This window comes from Passer domesticus, chromosome 3, assembly GCF_036417665.1.
Source record: "Passer domesticus isolate bPasDom1 chromosome 3, bPasDom1.hap1, whole genome shotgun sequence".
Classification (NCBI taxonomy): domain Eukaryota; kingdom Metazoa; phylum Chordata; class Aves; order Passeriformes; family Passeridae; genus Passer; species Passer domesticus.
Genome location: NC_087476.1, coordinates 115209696 through 115227880, shown reverse-complemented (window position 1 = coordinate 115227880; position 18185 = coordinate 115209696). Strand labels below are relative to the sequence as shown.

Genomic DNA, 18185 nt, shown 5'->3' with positions numbered 1-18185 from the left:
AATCCCATGTAATTTACTTGTTTTTTAATCTTCCTTTCTTTTAATCACTCTGTTAGCAGCCTGAACACAAGTCTCTTTGCCTTTCCTCCACTTGTGAAGGAGAGGCTGTTGGAGTTGAGGCTTCCCTGGTGCTCATAAGGCAGGTGTCCTTGTCTGAAAATCCCAGCTGGTCCTGCTCAGTTAACAGAGCCCAGGAATGCCCAGGCTGCCTGATCTTAGCTTCAGCATGTGTGAAATCCTGACAGCTGACACTTCAGAGGGAGAGAACAGGTAAGTGAATAAATGGTCTCCCTCAGGAGGGACCTCTGAGAAATAGGAGAACAGGTTATTATCGTTATTCCAAAGCCATAAACATATAAGCCACTTCATTTAAGACTTTATTGAACAAGATGCAGTGCAGTTCAGTTCAAAATCCCAGTCAGATTATTCTTAACCTTTGAGAAGAGTTAACTCTGCTGTTCAGTGAAGTAATAGTTTTGCACCAAGCAGTTTATCAGTGTACAAATTTACAGTAACTTTCCTTGTTTTGAATTCTGATAGACATTGTTTAGTTTTTCTCCTTTGGCTCTAGACCTTGCAGCTGTAAAAACAGCAGAGTTGTTTGAGCTGTTAGATGCTTACGTTAAAGTTTAAAAAGCAAAGTATAAAAAGCTGACAAGGGAATTAGATTATGTGAGCTTCAGAGCAGATTTTCTGAAACTGAAGATTCAAGGCCAGCGTGTTCAGTGAACTTGCAAAGGTGGCAGAGTAAGCTGGAGCACTGCAGTTCACTTTTCCACTTGTTCATCTCAGCCCAAGATCTTGTGTATACCATGCTGGGGCAAGAGTGTTCAACTCCTGGCAAACATTCCCATTCCCAAGAGGGTTTAGGAATGACATCCAGCTGAACAGTGGAGTTGTTTTGCATTTACAAGAGGGTAGCAACTTGCAGAAGCTGAGATGTTGCTTTATTAGGAGAGCTAATTAGAGCCCTCAGTCACTAATTCTCCTGACCTTTTGTGTATGCTCTGAAAGCATAAATAATGGCTGTAGCTTTGTCAAGAGAGATTTGTGACAGGAGGAATTGCACGTCAGAGGAACAGCCGTGTAGAAAACGTGAGCTAGAAACTCTGGCTTCAAGTCAGAGAAGTTGTGACATTGTACAGTGAGCAGGAACACTTGATCCATGCCAGCCACTGCATTTGCTTGAACTGTGCTTGCAGGGTTGAGGATGTGACTGTTTCTATGCTGCAGGAAGCTTCTATGGTCTAGAAAAATCTCTTGTGAAAACATTTCTTCTTTGCAGAGGGCAAGCTGCAGATTAAAGCTGCCTCTCGAATGACAGTGATTTTCCATTCTAAAGGATCAAGATTGAGGCTGCCTCTGCTAGCAGAGATTTTCCTACCTTCTTTCTTTAGTCAGCCTGGCTGCTGCATCAAAACAGAAAATGAATGCTGAGGAGCTGAACAGGAGGTGAATAGGCAGTTCAGTTTCTGCTTTTCTAATGCTCAAATCCCTGACTACAAGGCTCATTTCCCAAGACCTTCACAGCTGTGATGTGCAAGTGGGCCCCTGGGAAATCAGAAATACAGCACTGATTGAAAAGTCAGAGCACAGGAGCCAGGGTATGTCCCAGAGCTACAGCAGCTGCCTCAGTGGGATGAGCCGTGGGCTTAAACCCACGTGAGCATTTTGACTGAAAGAGAGGGACAGGAGTAAGGCAGCCTAAGGCCTTAGAAGAAATGGGAATCATAGTGCCTGGTCCTGGTAGGATTTGGAAATGGAAGAATGCCCAGGCTGGCACTGCTGGCAGTGTGGGATGAGTAACAGCCCAGCCCTGTATTCCTGCTGCAGGAGGGTCACTGAAGCAGGTACCAAAGCCAGGACTTACCCCAGAATCACTGAGGTTGGAAAAGACCTCCAAGACCATCAAAACCAACCTGAGGCCAGCACTGCCTTGTTCACCATTAAATCATGTTCTTAAGTGCCACATGCACACATCCTTTGAACACTTCCAGGGCTGGTGACTGCACCACTTCCCTGCACAGCCTGTTCCCATATTTCACATGCCTCCCTGTGAAGAAATTTTTCCTAATACCTAATCTAAACTTCCCCAGGCCCAACGAGGCCATTTCCAACATTACACCAACAGGGGAATGAATGAAGAGGAAGATGTACCAAGCCACTGTGGTACAGGAAAAATTCCAGGCTGACTTGGGAGGGAGGGGATGACAGGAAAGGGTCAGGGCCAGACATGCAAAACGTCACAGGTATTCTGAGATGTACTTAAAAGTGCATCAAGGCCAATGTGATGCTTGTGATGCTTTTAGCTCAGAACTAACAAAAAATCCAGGCTACAACACTAAGAGAGCTGAAGTATTTGATGTGTAACTACAAATGAAGGAGGAACACCAAAACCACTGACTACAACTACATAACCACCTATTTCTTAGGTCATCACAGCACAGCTGACCCAAGAAAAAGGTAGGAAAACTGTAGTTCAATATAGCAAAGTCTCCAGTGCCTTTGATTTTGTATTTTCAAAAGGATCTGATTATTTTTCCTGAAAGCTGTTGAAGGGAAATCGATTTTCTCACTTACTCCTTTTCTTCCCACTGTGCACTTGTGCAGATGTGTTAGAACCAGCGTGTTGCATCTTCAAGAGCACCATCATTCATTCCCCTTTCCATCTCCCCCTCAAAGCTTAATGAGGGGAGGTGGGAAAAAAGACAGAACATCTACATTTCTAACAGTTCCCTGTTTTATTGCAGTACATCAAAGTAGGTTAATATTAAGTGTGTTACCAACATAAAATATTGGTGGTAAGTCATTTTTACATTGTTGACCGTTCCACCTTAAATATTTCTGTGCAAAAGAATCTACATCATTGTTCTGTAGCAGAGAATCTCTTACAATGTCCCCTACAACATTGAGGGCATTAAACAAAAGAGTGAGAAGAGGCAAAAAGCAGAATTTTTCCCCCACACGCACACTTGTCAGCTTTTATACTCTAAAACAAAAAAGTGATTACATCTATGCCATGCAAAACTGTACAATAATATTACAATGAAAAACCTAAAAAACATATTTTAAAAATAAATGATATGAAACTGTCATACATAAAAAGGCAGGTATAGCAACACTGGTTTGTTTGTGGATTTCTTCCCTGTAGATGACTGTCTTAAATGGAGAATGAAAACAGGTTGTACTGAGCTGCGGCTGGAATGAGAGGAGCTGGAATTCAGACTGGAAAGCCTGCAGCAGAGCGGCCTCTGGGGGTGTTTATCAAACCAACTGAACACAAAGTGCACAGAAGGGTGCTAACACTTTGTGTTAGTGCAGAAAAGTTGTCCCATTTCCTCCATGGAACAAACTCCTATTAACAAAAGAACCCACAGCAGGAATTGCTATGTGCCACTTTGATTCTCAGACTAAGGCTCAGGAGCTGTGGGTACTTGCACTGCAGTAAGTTTTACCCTTAATGCGTTCATTTAAAGTTAAACAGCATTCACAAGATGGAAAAGAAAACTTTTTTGCACCCAAGAGCATGTTTGTCCTGTCATTCAGGGTCTGGCCATGCAATACAACACAGGGCCAGAATCTGCTTCTGTGTTAATAATCCAACTGTTCTGTTTGGAAGGGCTGACACACTGTGAACCAGTTAGGTGCAGTTAAACTACATTTCTATAAATAAACTATTCTTTTTGGACTTTTTTGGTATGGCAAGACCCTTAACTTCCCTCTGCCATGTACCTGAGGATAACACACCTAGGTTGTAACTTACTCAGAATCAAATCAAAGAGAGAACATTCCTGACTCCGTTTTGAAAGTCATTTAAATGGGCAAAATGCACATTCATAACAAGCCACAGCAATTAATGGAGGGGAAAAGAAGCAACTACTTCACCACAGCCTCAGGAATGTTTTTTTGAAACCACCAGCTGTCTTCTACAGGCCAAAGGCAAGAGAGAAGAGAGTACTGCAGCCCTGCTTTTGGGTTTATGAAATGTGGGAGGAAGCCACATACCTGTGTGTGCACACGTGCAGGGGAAAACTATTTACCAAACCTATTCCATCCTATAACCTGGAATCCTTAGTAGCTGCCTGAATCTGTTCAGATCCTTGTTACCATCAAAAGAGAGGAAAAAAAGGCAAAACCCCAACAACCATCCGTTCAAGCACTGTCAAAAATGCAAACAAACACCTTCAGTCTCAGCCAAAAGGAAAAAAAAACCAGCTAGGTACACATCCTGTGTACAGAGAACATGTGCCACAGTCAGGCATTCAGGGGGAGATTTTAAGCTCCCAGAACAAAATGCAGCCCTCGACCTGTGAAGGTGAAGCAGTGCTACAGTGCAAAGGAGCAAACATCAAACCTCAGGAGACGACTGCCTTGGAGATACCAGTCAAGAGTCTTACAGTTCAAATGACCAAGTTACTTTTCCTACCCAATGAGTCTTTAGAAAGCTCAGCTGCAGTATGCATGCCAACAAAAAGAGATGAGTGTGGTTTAAATTGGGTCTGTAACCAAATGGTCCCCAAATATATAAAACTATTTAAGCCCTAGGACAATTTTTCTCTTTTCAAATAAGTGATGTGGTCATTTGCTTTTCAACTGAGAGAACAGTTGCTGTTTCTCTCCTGAACAGACACGTATAAAAATGCATAGGACTGAGCTAATGATTAAATAAATCCTAGAGAAGGCTGCTGAGGCTTGGACATTGTAGTGTACAAACAGCGTGGGCCTGTGGAGCTCTCATCCTCTGAGCTCAGTGCTGGAACACAGCTGACCTGTGCTCTGCCTGAAAATGCCAGGGGTTGGTACCAACAGATTGCAGGCACTGGAACGGAGCAAACACAGGAGTTTACTCATTTAATTGTTTGCTGTGTGGTGGCTCTTCAGGTTCCATTTTCAGAGAGAGCTTTAGCACAGCTGTGGAAAAATAAAGTCCATGGAAAACGATCCTGTGGCCCTCTCTCAGGGGACTGCCATGCAGGCTGCTCTGTCTTTAATGACTACTGTTTAAATGCCTTCTCTCAACATCAAAATAAGATTATTATTTAAATACAACATACAGTAAATACAAAACTAGTCTGCAAAGGCTTTGAAAAGTGTGTGGACATGCTTCACCAAAACAAGGGAATTGTGGGGAAAAAGCAGTGGCTATACTTGAAGCAATATGCAGCCTTTAAAAAGAAGCTGATGTGGAATTTCAATAATGCCAATAATGCCCTGCCTATCTGTCCCTCAGAAATACATAAACTTTTCTGGGAGGAATTACTTTCAGATGCTTTGCTGTTTGCTAAAGCTTTTAACTTCAAATGCCAGGCTTGCAAAAGTAATAGGTTTGAAGTGAAAACAAACAACACAACCAGCTTGCTACTCTGAAACACCCAAATAGGAGAGAGACAGGCTTTTGATATGATGGTTTCTACAATAATTTCTTGAATTCCTGTCCCAAAATAACACTGAATGAACTTAAACTTGGATAAGCCTCTTGATTCAGAGTGAAAGAGAAATCTTACCTAGGAGACCCAGCACGATTAAATGGATTAGATGATCTGTGTCTTGTTCCCTATGTCACATTTAGATCATACCTGGAAATTACTGTACATGGTTTGAACTTACCTACAACTTCTATTAGGGAAGATAGAAACTGCAAAACTCCAAACACCTCTGTGTGGGTGAAACTCTACATAACTGCTGACTGCAAGAATACAGAATGGTTTAATGAGAGCCATAACAAGTTTCTGAAACCCACAAACCCCAATATTCTAAATACAAAAAGCCCTTATGTCTTTGAGTATGGTCATAGTATGAAGTCAGCAACAACACTACTGGGAAGAGAGGCTCATCCTGAATGAAAATCACAATCTGCCTTGCTAACTAAAGAGAAGACACATCTTCCTCTTACCATACATCTGCATATCAGTTTTTCATTTATTCTGTCGACTGGGTGACCACTTCAGCTTTTTATTTCTTTTTCCAGCTTCAGCGGGCTCTGCCTTCCACTGCAATACTTCCTGCCCTCCAACCTGCCCTGCTTTTGGAACCAAACAGCAGGTGAGCACATAGAAACAACTGCAAACTGCACAAACCCACAGCACAGGTAGGGGGCAGAGGAAAACCAACCTTGCCAGTGCAGCAGTTGTGGGTCACCAGGCATCTCTGACTACCACAGTGTGAACAGTGTGAGGTCAGTCTTCAAGGTTCTTTGTTGCTACAGTGACAGCAAAGCCAGCCAGGGCCAGCTTTGGGCTAAGGGCACTCGTTTGGCTGATGTGTATTAGCAACCAGTATTTGGTAACGACAGTAAGAGTTTGCTGCTTAGGGATGGTCAAGGAGGTGTGGAAGACTGCTCCCTTCTGAGCTAAACCTGCTGAAAGGCTGACCCAGGGAAGCAGTTTTGCTGCTGAATCCAGCTGCACTGAACTCCCCTGCTGCCTGAAGGACCTCTCCTGCAGCTGCTGCAAGGCTCCAGCTCACAGGTGGCACACATGGAACCAGGGCAGCCTGTGGCTGCTGGGACAGGGCCTGCTGCCAACTGCTGTAGTTTCTGAAAAGGATGGGGACTGTGAGGAAAAAGGGAATTACAGCTTCAGTTCTGCCACGGCCAGAAGGAGAGAAGTGTTGTGGGAGCACTGCGGGGCAGTGCTGCACACACGGGATCTCTGTCCTGCGGGAGGTTTTAGCCAGGCCTCCGAGTCTGCAAACCACCGAGCATGAAAACAGGGACAACACAAATCTTAAATTAAAGGCTCTCTTAAATAAGCATCCATCTTCTGCTGCATACACAATGCTTTTTTTTTCTTTGAATATATACATACGTATTTTACTCTAACATCTGCGTATTTATTTAAACTCTGTACTGTAGTAAAATATGCATCATTTTAATCAATAAGGATTTGCTGGCGACAATCAGATTGACATTCAAACGTGGTGGCTGAAAGCTTTTATGTGCCTCTGACATACTGATCATTCCCCATGGAGGGGAAGGGGTCTCTGTGCTACTTTTGTACAGTACAATGAGCTATTGTATGAAAACAAAATCCCTCTGAAATTTCTCTTGTTGACACTGGTCTGGTCTACTTACGCTACCTTTTGGGAAGTGGAAGGGGAGTGGGATAAATATGTCTTTAAAAATGAAGCAGCTGCAACCACAAAAATGAAACCAATACTAATACAAATCTACAGCATCTGATATTTACCAACACCCTAGCTTTGCTCATTTGCTGCTGTCAGATCTGGGGAGGTGAGGCAATGCTGAACGGTGCTGAAGGCGACCAGCTTTTACCTTCCTCTGCACCCCACTCCCAGATCCTTTTCCGACAGGGAATGGGGGGGTTAGGAGGATGAAGGTGAGAACTGGAGCAAGTGAAGGGGACAGCCATGGGGACAGCAAGCTGATGTGATGCCAAATCTGAATGCTGAAGCAGTTCATGAGTCCCAACTCACGTGGTCAGAGCTCTCCAGGGAGAGGCTCTTGGTCTTGTGAGGAGAAACTGGGCTGGGAGGGCTGCTGAGGTTGGAGCTGTTGGATGCCGTCGAGTGTCTTGGAGAGTCAGAGTCCTGCAGCCCAGAGACACACAAGAACACCAGTAAGCAACAGGATAGCAAGTTTGGGGGTGACTGAGAGTGTCTCAGCAACAGTGGCTGGGTTCAAAGGCCAGATTTTGCTTGTGTCCAAAAATACTGAGGGATCTTTTTTGCTCACGATTTCCAAGGAGACCCGAGATTAAGTGGTCAGGTCACTCTGCTTTCAGCAGGCACAAGTGATACTGACATAAGGACACAGCACCAGTGGGATTCTGGCAGTCTGTGTGCTGCCAAAGGCTGCTTGGCCAGCAGAGTGTGCAGCTTCAGGCCAGCAGAGTGTGAAGCTACAACAGCTCCTGCATTTTCACAGATTGTGATCGAGGTGCTCTTGCACTACAGAGAAATCTTTGTGGCTTCATCACAGCTCCCTGTTCTATGTTAGCCCCAGGGTATCAGTTCAAACACCTATCAAGTTACTTGGATCTTCCAGAGCACAGTAGAATGCAGTTCTGAGCCTGAATTTGGGCTGACAGCTGCCTCTCAGCTTCCACTGGCAGAATATATCCTGTACGATGAAAAGCCTGTGTGATCTCTTATTTTCACACTCCTTGGTAAGAAAATGGGTTGGGGAAGTTTTACAGGCCAGCTTCAGATTGAACCCTCCCATGTAAAACATTCTTGGCTGGAAGGACTGAGTTTAGCACTGGGCAGGATTTCAGTCCTATCATAATGACAGTCTCAGCTGCACAGAATAGAAATTACTAAATCCAGTTCCTGCTCTAAATGAAATTGTAATTCTTAAATTACCTTGTTAACTTCCGAGTAAAAACTGTCTCCTGTGAAGATTTGCTAAGACAGCTTATGAATCTTTGCACATAAAGGCCAAAAGGAATATCAGCACTTCAAGCTGTGATGTGCCACTATCAAGCCGTTACTCTGCTGGGCCAGTATTTGGGGAAGCCTCACTACCCACACATCTCCAGGTAAGGAACACAGAGAGCTTTTCCTGCATCTTAAATACCAGGACCAGAGTTTGGACTTTGACCAAAGCCTTTTGTAGCTTGAAATACAGGAAATCCATCCCTCCACTGTCAACGACTCCCAACCCTGTAGCCAACCCAACTGAAGTGGCTCACCTTTACCCACACCCGTAAGGTTTCTGCTCCTCCTGCAGCCAGTCACTCACCTCTCGCTCGTAGTCCCTTGTGGGTGCATCGCTGCCTTGCTCCAGGCCCCCCGAGGACAGGGACCCGTCTGAGGGGGATGCCATGGGCTGCCGCTTGGCTCCGTAGCTCCCTCCCGAGAATTCCCTCCGCAGAGCGCTGCCGTTCTGCGCCGACGATCCTACGGCAGAGAATCAGACTGTGCTACAGACCCCGCTCAGCACACCAGGAACCTGTTCAGCTGTTTCTCTGGCTAGCTCTGCTTTCCTGTGGTGTGTCCCAAGCTCACGGCTCGCAGGCTGTGTGGGCTTTCACTGTGGCTGCTGCAGTTCTTGTGGATTTCCAGTCAGATTGTCCCTCGGCCATCATACACTTGTCAGTGTGAGAATACTTCACCCAGTCACCATGTTCCCAGCAAAGGTGGCAGCTGTAGAAACAGCTGTGGTGGCTGCCTAATTCCACTGGCTTCTTTCAATGCAATGCCACTCTTCCATTCCAGCAGCCAGCTCTCCACTGCTTTATCTTTGCAATAGTGGCAAGAGAGGCATCAAGAGCTACACACAGCTTAATAACCACAGAGCATGTGAACAACTTGTCACTGATTTAAAACACCTGAGCAGGAGCAAAGCAGTCCCAGGGCTAAGAATGCCATTTGAATTCTAACATCAATTAAAAAAACCCTGACAAATTACCAATGTGGGACTCTCAAAAGCACTACCTGCTTATTCACGTGCTCCTTTGAACGCAAGACTAAAATGCTCTGCTGGCCTTGGCAGCAACACAGTCAGCCACCACTTTGTAAAATCCTCATCCAGCGTGGACAGAAGCAACTGCAGGCAGCCCTTTCCCTGGAACACTTGTGCCCAGCCCCCAAAACAGCAGAGCTCTGTTTGCTTACGTGCTGCCAGGCCGCTGCTGGCGCTCATGGACCGTCCCGGCTCCGTGCGGGATTTGGTGATCGACGGGATGCTGACGGAGCCGCTGAACACCGTCCGGCTCTCCTGGGGCCGAAGGTTCTGAAATGCACACACACACACGACACCTTCACTTATCCACTGCCGCCTCCACCGTGCAATTCTGTGTTGTAAGGCCCCCAGACACATGAAACCCCCCGACCTTACCAGAGCTGAGTATCTGGGCAGCAAGTCAGCAAAAATTGCAAAATAATATTCTGCAGTTTAGTGCAGAGACTGGCAGCACACGCAACGCGGCAGTGAAGTGCTGAATTACATGGACATATGCAGGCAACTGAAAGAATACATGGAGTAATTCCAGAATTTCCCTGAAAGGATGGCTTGCAAGCCTAATTAAGCTGCTGTAGATATATTCAAGTTACACTGCATAACGCCTTCTTTCTGAACACAAGCCACCAAGGATCTCATTACCACTTCTCTTTGATGCCATCATCTGTGCCATGATTCTATAAGTTGATACAATATCCAGGTTAATCCCTAATGCTTGCAGAGTTATTAATAGATGGTGGATCAATCTGTATAGCAATTACTTATGAAATTCCAAAGGTGTTAACTGCATCCCTCCAAACTGCCACTAGTTGAGCCAAAGAGAGAAGCAGCCTCCTGTTTCCAGCCTGCACAAAGAGGAGGAGCAGAGCCACTGTTTTTCTACATATTTTGATTATTGCTCCTATTTTGAATCCTGAGAGTTCCAGTGTGATTTTCTAAATTAATCAATTACTTGACTAAAGTGGTCCTTTACTGAGGAGATAAACCACAACTTCCCTACTTGGATATGGCAGCTCCTCAAACATAAGTTGCATTTAAAAGAAGGTCAAAGAGTACTTTGAAGTGAGTTCTGGGACATTTTATTTCTGCTTCTGTTAACCTACAGCTGACCTTAGGGGAGAAGATCTCTCAGATTATTTAGCTCCTCTGTCTGTATATGAGCTGGCTTCCTAGACCAGAGGGACTTGCCCATGTGTGTCATTTCAGCACTGGCTAAATAAAAGACCTTGTCCTGCTCATCCATAAAGTGTGATTTGCACTACTAAGTCAATACCATTAAATAGGATTAGGCTCAGGGAACCTTCATAGATGCACAATGTTAAAGAAATGCAGGTAGCTCTAAGAATTACCTCCTTTACCCTCTACAGCCCCCCCTCTGCAATAACTGTTTCTCCCTATTTATATTTAATTATTTCTCCATCCTCACACTGAGAAGAAGTAGCCATATATAAAAAAAAATAGTTGCAATTGCAGTGCTTCTTTAAACTGGGGTGTTAATGAAAATTTCATATCAGAAAAAAGATTTTACCCCCACAAGGATATTCTCAGAGAACCTTGGTACTACCCATGTCTCTAGCTGTATTTTAAAATGGGTAATTAAATTGAGGTTTTGTAAGAAACACATTTTATACAGGTCAGACTTCATCAGATAAATTTTACCAAACTGCTGCCAAATGCAGTCTTACAATGACCCTTGGAATCATTGCTCTGACAGGCCCCTTTGATCTTACAGGCAACCCTTGGCTTTTCACTCTCCCAGGGTGCCAGAAATAGCTGGGTTTTAATGTGCAGCAAATAAGAATTAAAATCTCTCATCTGTTCCCAGATCTCTCACAAACACCAGCAAAAGAGAGTGAGAGACCTTACCAATGAAAAAGCCCTTTTTACTTCTCCCTTCTTCCCCTGCTGCACCATGAGGATTTATACCTAAAGGCTTGAAACAGTCTCTTAAATTATTTGTGGGATTCTATTGCTGTCTCTTGCTTAGATTCCTCCCTTCTTTTTTGCTTTTAATGTCAATAACCAACCTACTTCGTATTTTGTAGTACTTTGTAGTACAAAATACTGAGCTCCTGCTTTTTCCCCACGTGACAAACTGAGCTGCAGAGTCTGAGCATCCTGGCTGTACCTAAACCATGGAGGCTCATTCCCCTGACCATACACAAAGGAACTGGGGGGCTGAGGGATGAGTTACTGCTGTGTCTTGAGAAAGGAAGGAAAGCCAAGTGCAGCACTGGCTTTAGCACGTGTGCACTGGGGTTAGTACACTGGTGCTGCAAGCCTGGTATAAACCTACAGAGGTTCTTTTTGCAAAGAGAACAATTATGTTTAATGATAAGGTGATTAACCTCCTTCACAGTGACTGAGCAGAGAACATACAGGCACCAGGGGAAGGAGGGAATGGGTGGGTGCACAAAAAAAGACTCCTTTGTTTTAACACTGTGCTCCAAAGATTGTTATTTTTCGTGACCTCAGTTTGCAACGTCCATGTAATTCCTTGTAGAAAGTCTCTCCACAAAGCAAATCTTTCCTCGTTCTTTGTTCTAAAAATAAAATAAGCACATGCCAGGGATGCTGGCATTTTGGACCAAACCTCCTGGAAGTGGTGTGCACATGATGCAGGAAGGGGATTCAAAGGAAAATAAACGGCGGTTATTAGCGGTAGTTATAAAGCAGCACAACGCAGCAGGTTAAAAACACAGGAAACAAAAGGAAACCTGAGCTTGCTTTAGAGAGACAAAAACCCCTCATTTCGAGCAGCAATTCAAATCCTAGCAGGAAAATTCATCCCCACTGTTGGACCAAATGGAGAAAGATGAAAGGAGTGGGGCAAAAGCAGCAGCAGAGAAGGTGCTGCTGGGCAAAGTGAATCACTGTGGAACAGGGAGGGAGGCCCAGATCAGTTGGGAGCATCCCATTCCAGCTGGAGAGTGGAGCTGTGGGTGCAATCACTGCCAGTGTTACAGAGCCTCTGCTCCAGCTCTCTGGGCACCTTCTCCAGCACTGGGATGAGGGACAGCACTGGGATAGGTGCAGCACCCACAGTAACTGCTTCTGTTCCCTGTCCATTGTGCTGCTTGGTCTTGTTTTGGGGTTTGTTTTTGCTTTAAAGTAGTGCTCTGTTCATCACACTATAAAACTCAGCTTTCAACTCTTCCATGAAATAATATGACAGACCCTACTTTAACAAGTCCTTTTTCAACTCCCCTATGGATTCCACACTGTCCTGGTTCCAATATCTGATCCTACCTGGGACCACAGCACCCTTCCTACACTAACATCTCCAAACACCAAGGAGGATGGACAGACATGAAACCAAACTCACAGCCTGGCTTTCCATACAGCTTCCAGCACCTCTACCCTCAAGCCACAAAGCAGACAAACTCTTTTCCTCACACAAGACTAAACCTCTAGGGCTCTAAGGAGCTAACAAGGCAGGATTTTGACACTCCAGGTTGCCCACTTCACATTTTTTCCCTCCAGTTTATGCTAGGAGGCTGCAACATTAGGATGTAGGATGCTCCTAAAGAAAAAACTGAGAGTTATTGTCTGAAGCACCAGGGGTCATTCCTTACTGATCCCAGGGAGACTACTCACATGAGAAAGGGAAGGTAGAGGGAGGGTCACAGTCCGGTGATACATCGCTGCATGTTAAACACAGACAATTTTATAGCACAGTTGGATTAAAATAACCCTGTTACAACCAGACCTGAAACACAGCTTCAGTGACCCAATAATGACCCTCTAGGAGAGAAACAGCTTTCAATTCTACTTAACAGTTTTTTTTTTTTTTTTTTTTTTTTTGTTTTTTTTTTTTTCTGTTTTTGCATTTCAACAGAGCATTCCTCTCGTGTATTAATGGCTGTGACAACTGGGACTCACAGCAGTGACACATGACCATGCAGGCAACCAGTCAAAGCTCAGCTGTGCAAATTGGTTTTGGAGCCATAAGGAGAAGATTTATTTTTCTCCTGCATTTTTACATTCAGTCCAGTGTTGGATGCAGGTATGTTTCCAAAACCTTCCCAGTGACAGGGCTCCAGCACAGCAGCCCAGAGGCACTCGAAGCAGGCTGGCAGTGAAGGTTTGCCAGAAACCAAGAGCAATGTTCCCATGGTAGCAATGGGCATGGCCTGGACCCACACAAATCCTGAGTAAACAGCATCACACACATCTACCTACAGGTTATTCCTGATTTATCTGTCCCAGGCAGAGCTGCAGGCCCCAGCATGGTACACAGCTGCGATGCACTGCAGGTACCTGTGTGCCTGCTTCACTTTGGTTTGTATTTCTACAGGACACAGCAAACCCCAGGTAGGCAGACCTGGATGCACAAAGCAAGAAAAAAAGGGAAGACCACTTCCATCCCTCCAATCTACATTGCAACTGGAAGGATGTCCACACAACAGCATCCTACCTCAGCTTCTTCCTAAAACTACCAGGGCTAAAAGGATCTACATCAGCAAGTTGTCATCATCTTTAATTTTTATCCTGTTTTTATCCTGTTTCTACATGTTCTAATTTAACTTTAACCTAGAAACTGCTTGAGGCACTAGTTGTGTCTGTCTCTTTCCACCTGTGTCCAGTACAGTGCACAAGTTCTCACATTCCACATGAATTCATCATAAACAAACAGCCTGAAAGCTTGATCCACCACAGACAGATCCAGGACCTCTTCCTAATTCAACCTGGTACACAGCACTCTGACTGCTGGAGGATGAACACTGTGCAACAGAGAACTTATCATTCAAAATTCCCACATCCTTCCTGGTGATTAAAAATTTTATTCTCATAGCAAAAGGTTCAGCCCCAAACTCTTAATTTTTTTCTGAGGCCATGAAGTGTCTGTTTCTTGTCAGAGATGTGGGAAGACCCCAGCTGATAGCAGAAAGTAAATTGTCTGGGACAAAAAGAAACGGAGGGGTGAAGGAACAGCTTACAAGGGGTTTTCTCCCACGTTAATAGCCAGGCAAAAGGAAAATCACACAGTGTTAGTAGAGTGAACACCTGACTCAGCCATTCATACCCTCAGAGTGACAAAGTCTGGAGTACCGAGGACAGAGCGTGGAGGCGGGGAAAATGCAGGGTTTATGGAATCGTAAGAGAGGAATTTTTCAGCTGAATTAACAGTCATGTGGTAGATGTGCTCAAAGTTGCTCGGAGAGGAGATCAGACGGGAGTGATGATGAGGGAATTGATAAGGGGAACGCTGCTATCAAAGACAACAGAGAGAGAAAGCAATGAAGGATGGTTGTACAGGTTACACCGCACCAGCAGTTCCACAAGAGCAGTGAAACACGGAGCAGGGACAGCAGACAGCAAACCCTGCTGGCAGTCAGCACACAGGGGCTGACACTGCCACCCCCACTCCTCTGAGCACCTTCCTGACACAGGGTCTGATGGGCCTGCTGCCCTTGCTGTTGGCTAAAAGATTAGAAACAAATAAAACTTTTAACTCATTGGGAATCGATTCTAATATTTATTATTTTTTGATATTTCAAAGAGCACCACAGTTGTAAAAGGTGCTTTACAGACAGTTGAGAAGCATCAGTTCCCTGCCTTGAGGAGCTTACAATCTAAAATAGACATAACACAAACAAAGGAAGGTGAACACAGGTGAGGTGGTGTGGGGAGAAGAAAAGATGAGCATACACAGCAGTTAGAGATCGTTAAGAGATTTCCTTCTGTTATTCATGCATTTTAGTGATTCCATTAAAACCATCACCCGTACAACAAACACAGAGTATTTCCAACAGTGGGAGGAACAGTGTTTCGACAGGGTGGGGACACAGGCTGTGTGGGAAGGTGAAGGGGTTAGTGTCAGACCACTGGGACAAGTCTCTCTGCTGACAGGTGACCAAGGCCCATGCCCTGCTCTGTGGCATTCACATTCTCTGAACACAGAGAGAGACATAATTCTCTCTCACAGGATTTTTCCTGGAGAAGCACAGAGAGAAGAAGAGAAAAACAATTCTTATCTCTACTTGCTGCTCCTGTTGTTTTTGCACATGTGGAATGTGTTAGGAAGATTGTTTACCTGAAATGATTTGTCAATTGCAGTCTGCTGGGGATTGTTTTGTTTCCTTGGCCAATTGGCTCAAAAATGTGTCCTGGCTGTCTCAGACAGTCATGAGTTTTCTTTAGTATAGTATCTCTTTACTACAGTATAGTATAATGTAATATAGTTTAATAGAGCAATTGTTCAGCTTTCTGAATCAATGGAGTCAGATGCCAATCATCCCCAGAGTTGGGGTTGCCCTGTTTTTACTGTCCTGCTCCACACTGGCTCCATCCCAACAGTGCCAAGGGGAACCAGCACTGCCATCCCTGCAGAGGATCAGGCCCTTCCTAAGGTGTGAAAGCACCGGGAAATTCCAGTGTTTGTAATAGGTCAGCTGAGCAGTGTGCTCCCAAAGTGTGACATAAAGAAGGAGAGGGGAGAAATAACCCTGCAAATTAAACAGGAATGGCTCCTAATTCATCTCTACGGAATGAGCTGACACATAATTTAAAGTCATCTAAATCCAGATTTAATGGAAGAGATTTTCAAGGCTCGGTTTCCCTCCCTGTGCCATCTGTACATGCTCAGTCAGCCTGCAGTGGGCTGGTTTCCTATGGACACCAGCAAATCAGAACACCTTTTCTCCTTTCTAAGTTCCTCTTCCCCTCGTACAACTGATTTAATCTCCTTAAAACAGGTATTTCTGAGTAACATTAGAAATGTTAGGACTTAAAATATAAAATATGGTAAAAATATAGCTTACCCCTCCACTAAACCTAAGGCACTACTTTTTGTATGTGGAACGTATTAAAGTCTGGAAGAACATTAAGTCACATCCCAATACATATTATATCAAACATTATTGTTACTGTTCTCTTCATTTCAGCTGGTAAAATCCAACCTTTTTTTTTTTTAAACACACGGTTATTATGAGGCTTTGCCTGTTAACCAAAACATCAATTACCACATCATGGCATATAAGACATAATATACATTAAATTGTTCTTAGTAACTTTAGCAGCATCTAAATATCAGTACAAGAAGCCACCATTCCAAAATGGTCCAGGACAGCAGACTTTGCTGAGTTCTCTGCAGAGAACTGGTAGCAAAGCCAGCTACATTCCTAAAAGCCAATAAGGGAGATATGGCAGTGTCTAAAACCACAAGCTAAAAAGCAGAGGGTAGGCCAGCTGCAGATCATGAAAATATTTAGCCAGCATTCATGAATGTGAGAAAGCCACGATATGGCAACATTTTAAAAATGAAACTCCATGGAACTTTCTCCATAGACTCCACCATTAGATGCATGCATGGGGTTCCCATTTTCTTTAAAGAATACCAAATATAGATAAGTATTCATTTACTCTAAAAGTTTCTCAATTGAAACAAGCAAAGCTTCACACATCATCTAGAATGGAAGTAGAATGGCTCATGTTTAATGAGGTCAAACTGAAGCATAATGTTCAAATATAATGGCAGTCAAGACCAGCTTTTGTATATAAAAATACTTAGGCATGCAGAATATGAAAGCAAAATCAATCCTGTACATCTGATGTACACAGAGAGGTGGTCTGTGCTGCAGTAAGTGCAGTTCCAGATTTCAGATCTTCACTACAAAGGAGCATCCACGATAAAGTGGCTTCAAGGGACAAGAGGGCAGAAGGGAGGCCAGACTGTACGGCCAGGTTAATTGGTGACAGGCTGCTAGGGAAGAAAAACATGTAAACAAATAAGTTTGGGGATACACTAACAGGAACGATTCCAAATTGTACAAAACAAGACAACGACCCAGATCCACAGCAATAAAACACAAATATGTACTGATTACTGCTCTGCTAATAGGAAACAACAGCTTCTGCTTTCTGGTGTGTTGCAGCCCACAAATTTGCGTGCCAAAGCCAGTCCATGAGTGTCACCATGAAGAAAAGATGCATTTACATTTCCCTGAAACCCCCTAAATCTGACCTCTCTCTAAGCCTTGGGCATGGTTCTGCCCAAACACCAGGGCTCTACTGAAGTCAAGGGTGTCTGTTCATGGAAAGAGCAATGTGGGACCAGGCCAATAGACTGCAACTTCCACAAACACATCAGAGTGTCTGGTGCACACCAAGAAAACTGGAAAACACTGTAAAACTAACTCAGAGAAAGCATCTTTCTCCCTCATGTGGCTGCACCAGCAAGGGCAAACAAACAGGTAGATATGTTGTACACAAACAGGCACCTGATTCAACACATCAAATAGTGCAAAAGGGTTTAAACTTTCCCTTTATTCCAGTTACAACACAAATTAAACTCTCTACAGCTGGTCTTTTAAAAGACATCATTAAAACAGTGGTGAGCAGAGAGCAAGCAGGCTCTGCACCCAGCAGGCCAGGCTTGGAGCAGCACAAGTGCAGATGCCCTGCTGCCCACAGACACAGCCCAGCCACCCATCAAGGGCCATCACTCCCAATCCTAACTCTGCTTCTCTCAGTTCTTGGCTTTTTCCCTAAAAAAGACAGTGGGGCTGAAGTGGTTCATTTTTTTCTGATTCACATTGCATCTATGAAGTGAATATGTGTATATTAATGAATAAATATAAATACATACATATACATAAAACAGTCATTTCCTTTATAAAGTTCACCCATTTGTGATATATAAAAGCTGGGCTGAGCCAGCTATTTAGCTTGTGACAATCTCATTCAACACAGAGATTAAAATACCTATTCTCTATTAAAACCTATTTATACCTAAGGGCCCTTTTGCCCATACAGCACTATA

General features: G+C 44.1%; 1 protein-coding gene across 9 annotated transcripts in view; it reads right to left on the bottom strand.

Annotated features, from left to right (window-relative positions):
- Positions 1-2722: 2722 nt before the first annotated feature.
- Positions 2723-18185, bottom strand: part of CDC42BPA (CDC42 binding protein kinase alpha) — a 181685-nt gene continuing 166222 nt past the window's right edge. For 6 of the 9 annotated variants that reach the window (XM_064415332.1, XM_064415331.1, XM_064415337.1 and 3 more), the window contains 3 exons: positions 9577-9694; positions 8702-8859; positions 2723-7548 (listed from right to left, as the gene is read on the bottom strand). In XM_064415332.1, coding sequence (XP_064271402.1) covers positions 7417-7548; positions 8702-8859; positions 9577-9694 — 408 coding nt within the window. In that variant the 3' untranslated portion in view covers positions 2723-7416. Of the gene's footprint in view, positions 7549-8701; positions 8860-9576; positions 9695-14447; positions 14634-14880; positions 17127-18185 lie in introns of those variants that run through there. The other 3 variants (XM_064415340.1, XM_064415338.1, XM_064415339.1) reach the window with 3 other exon arrangements.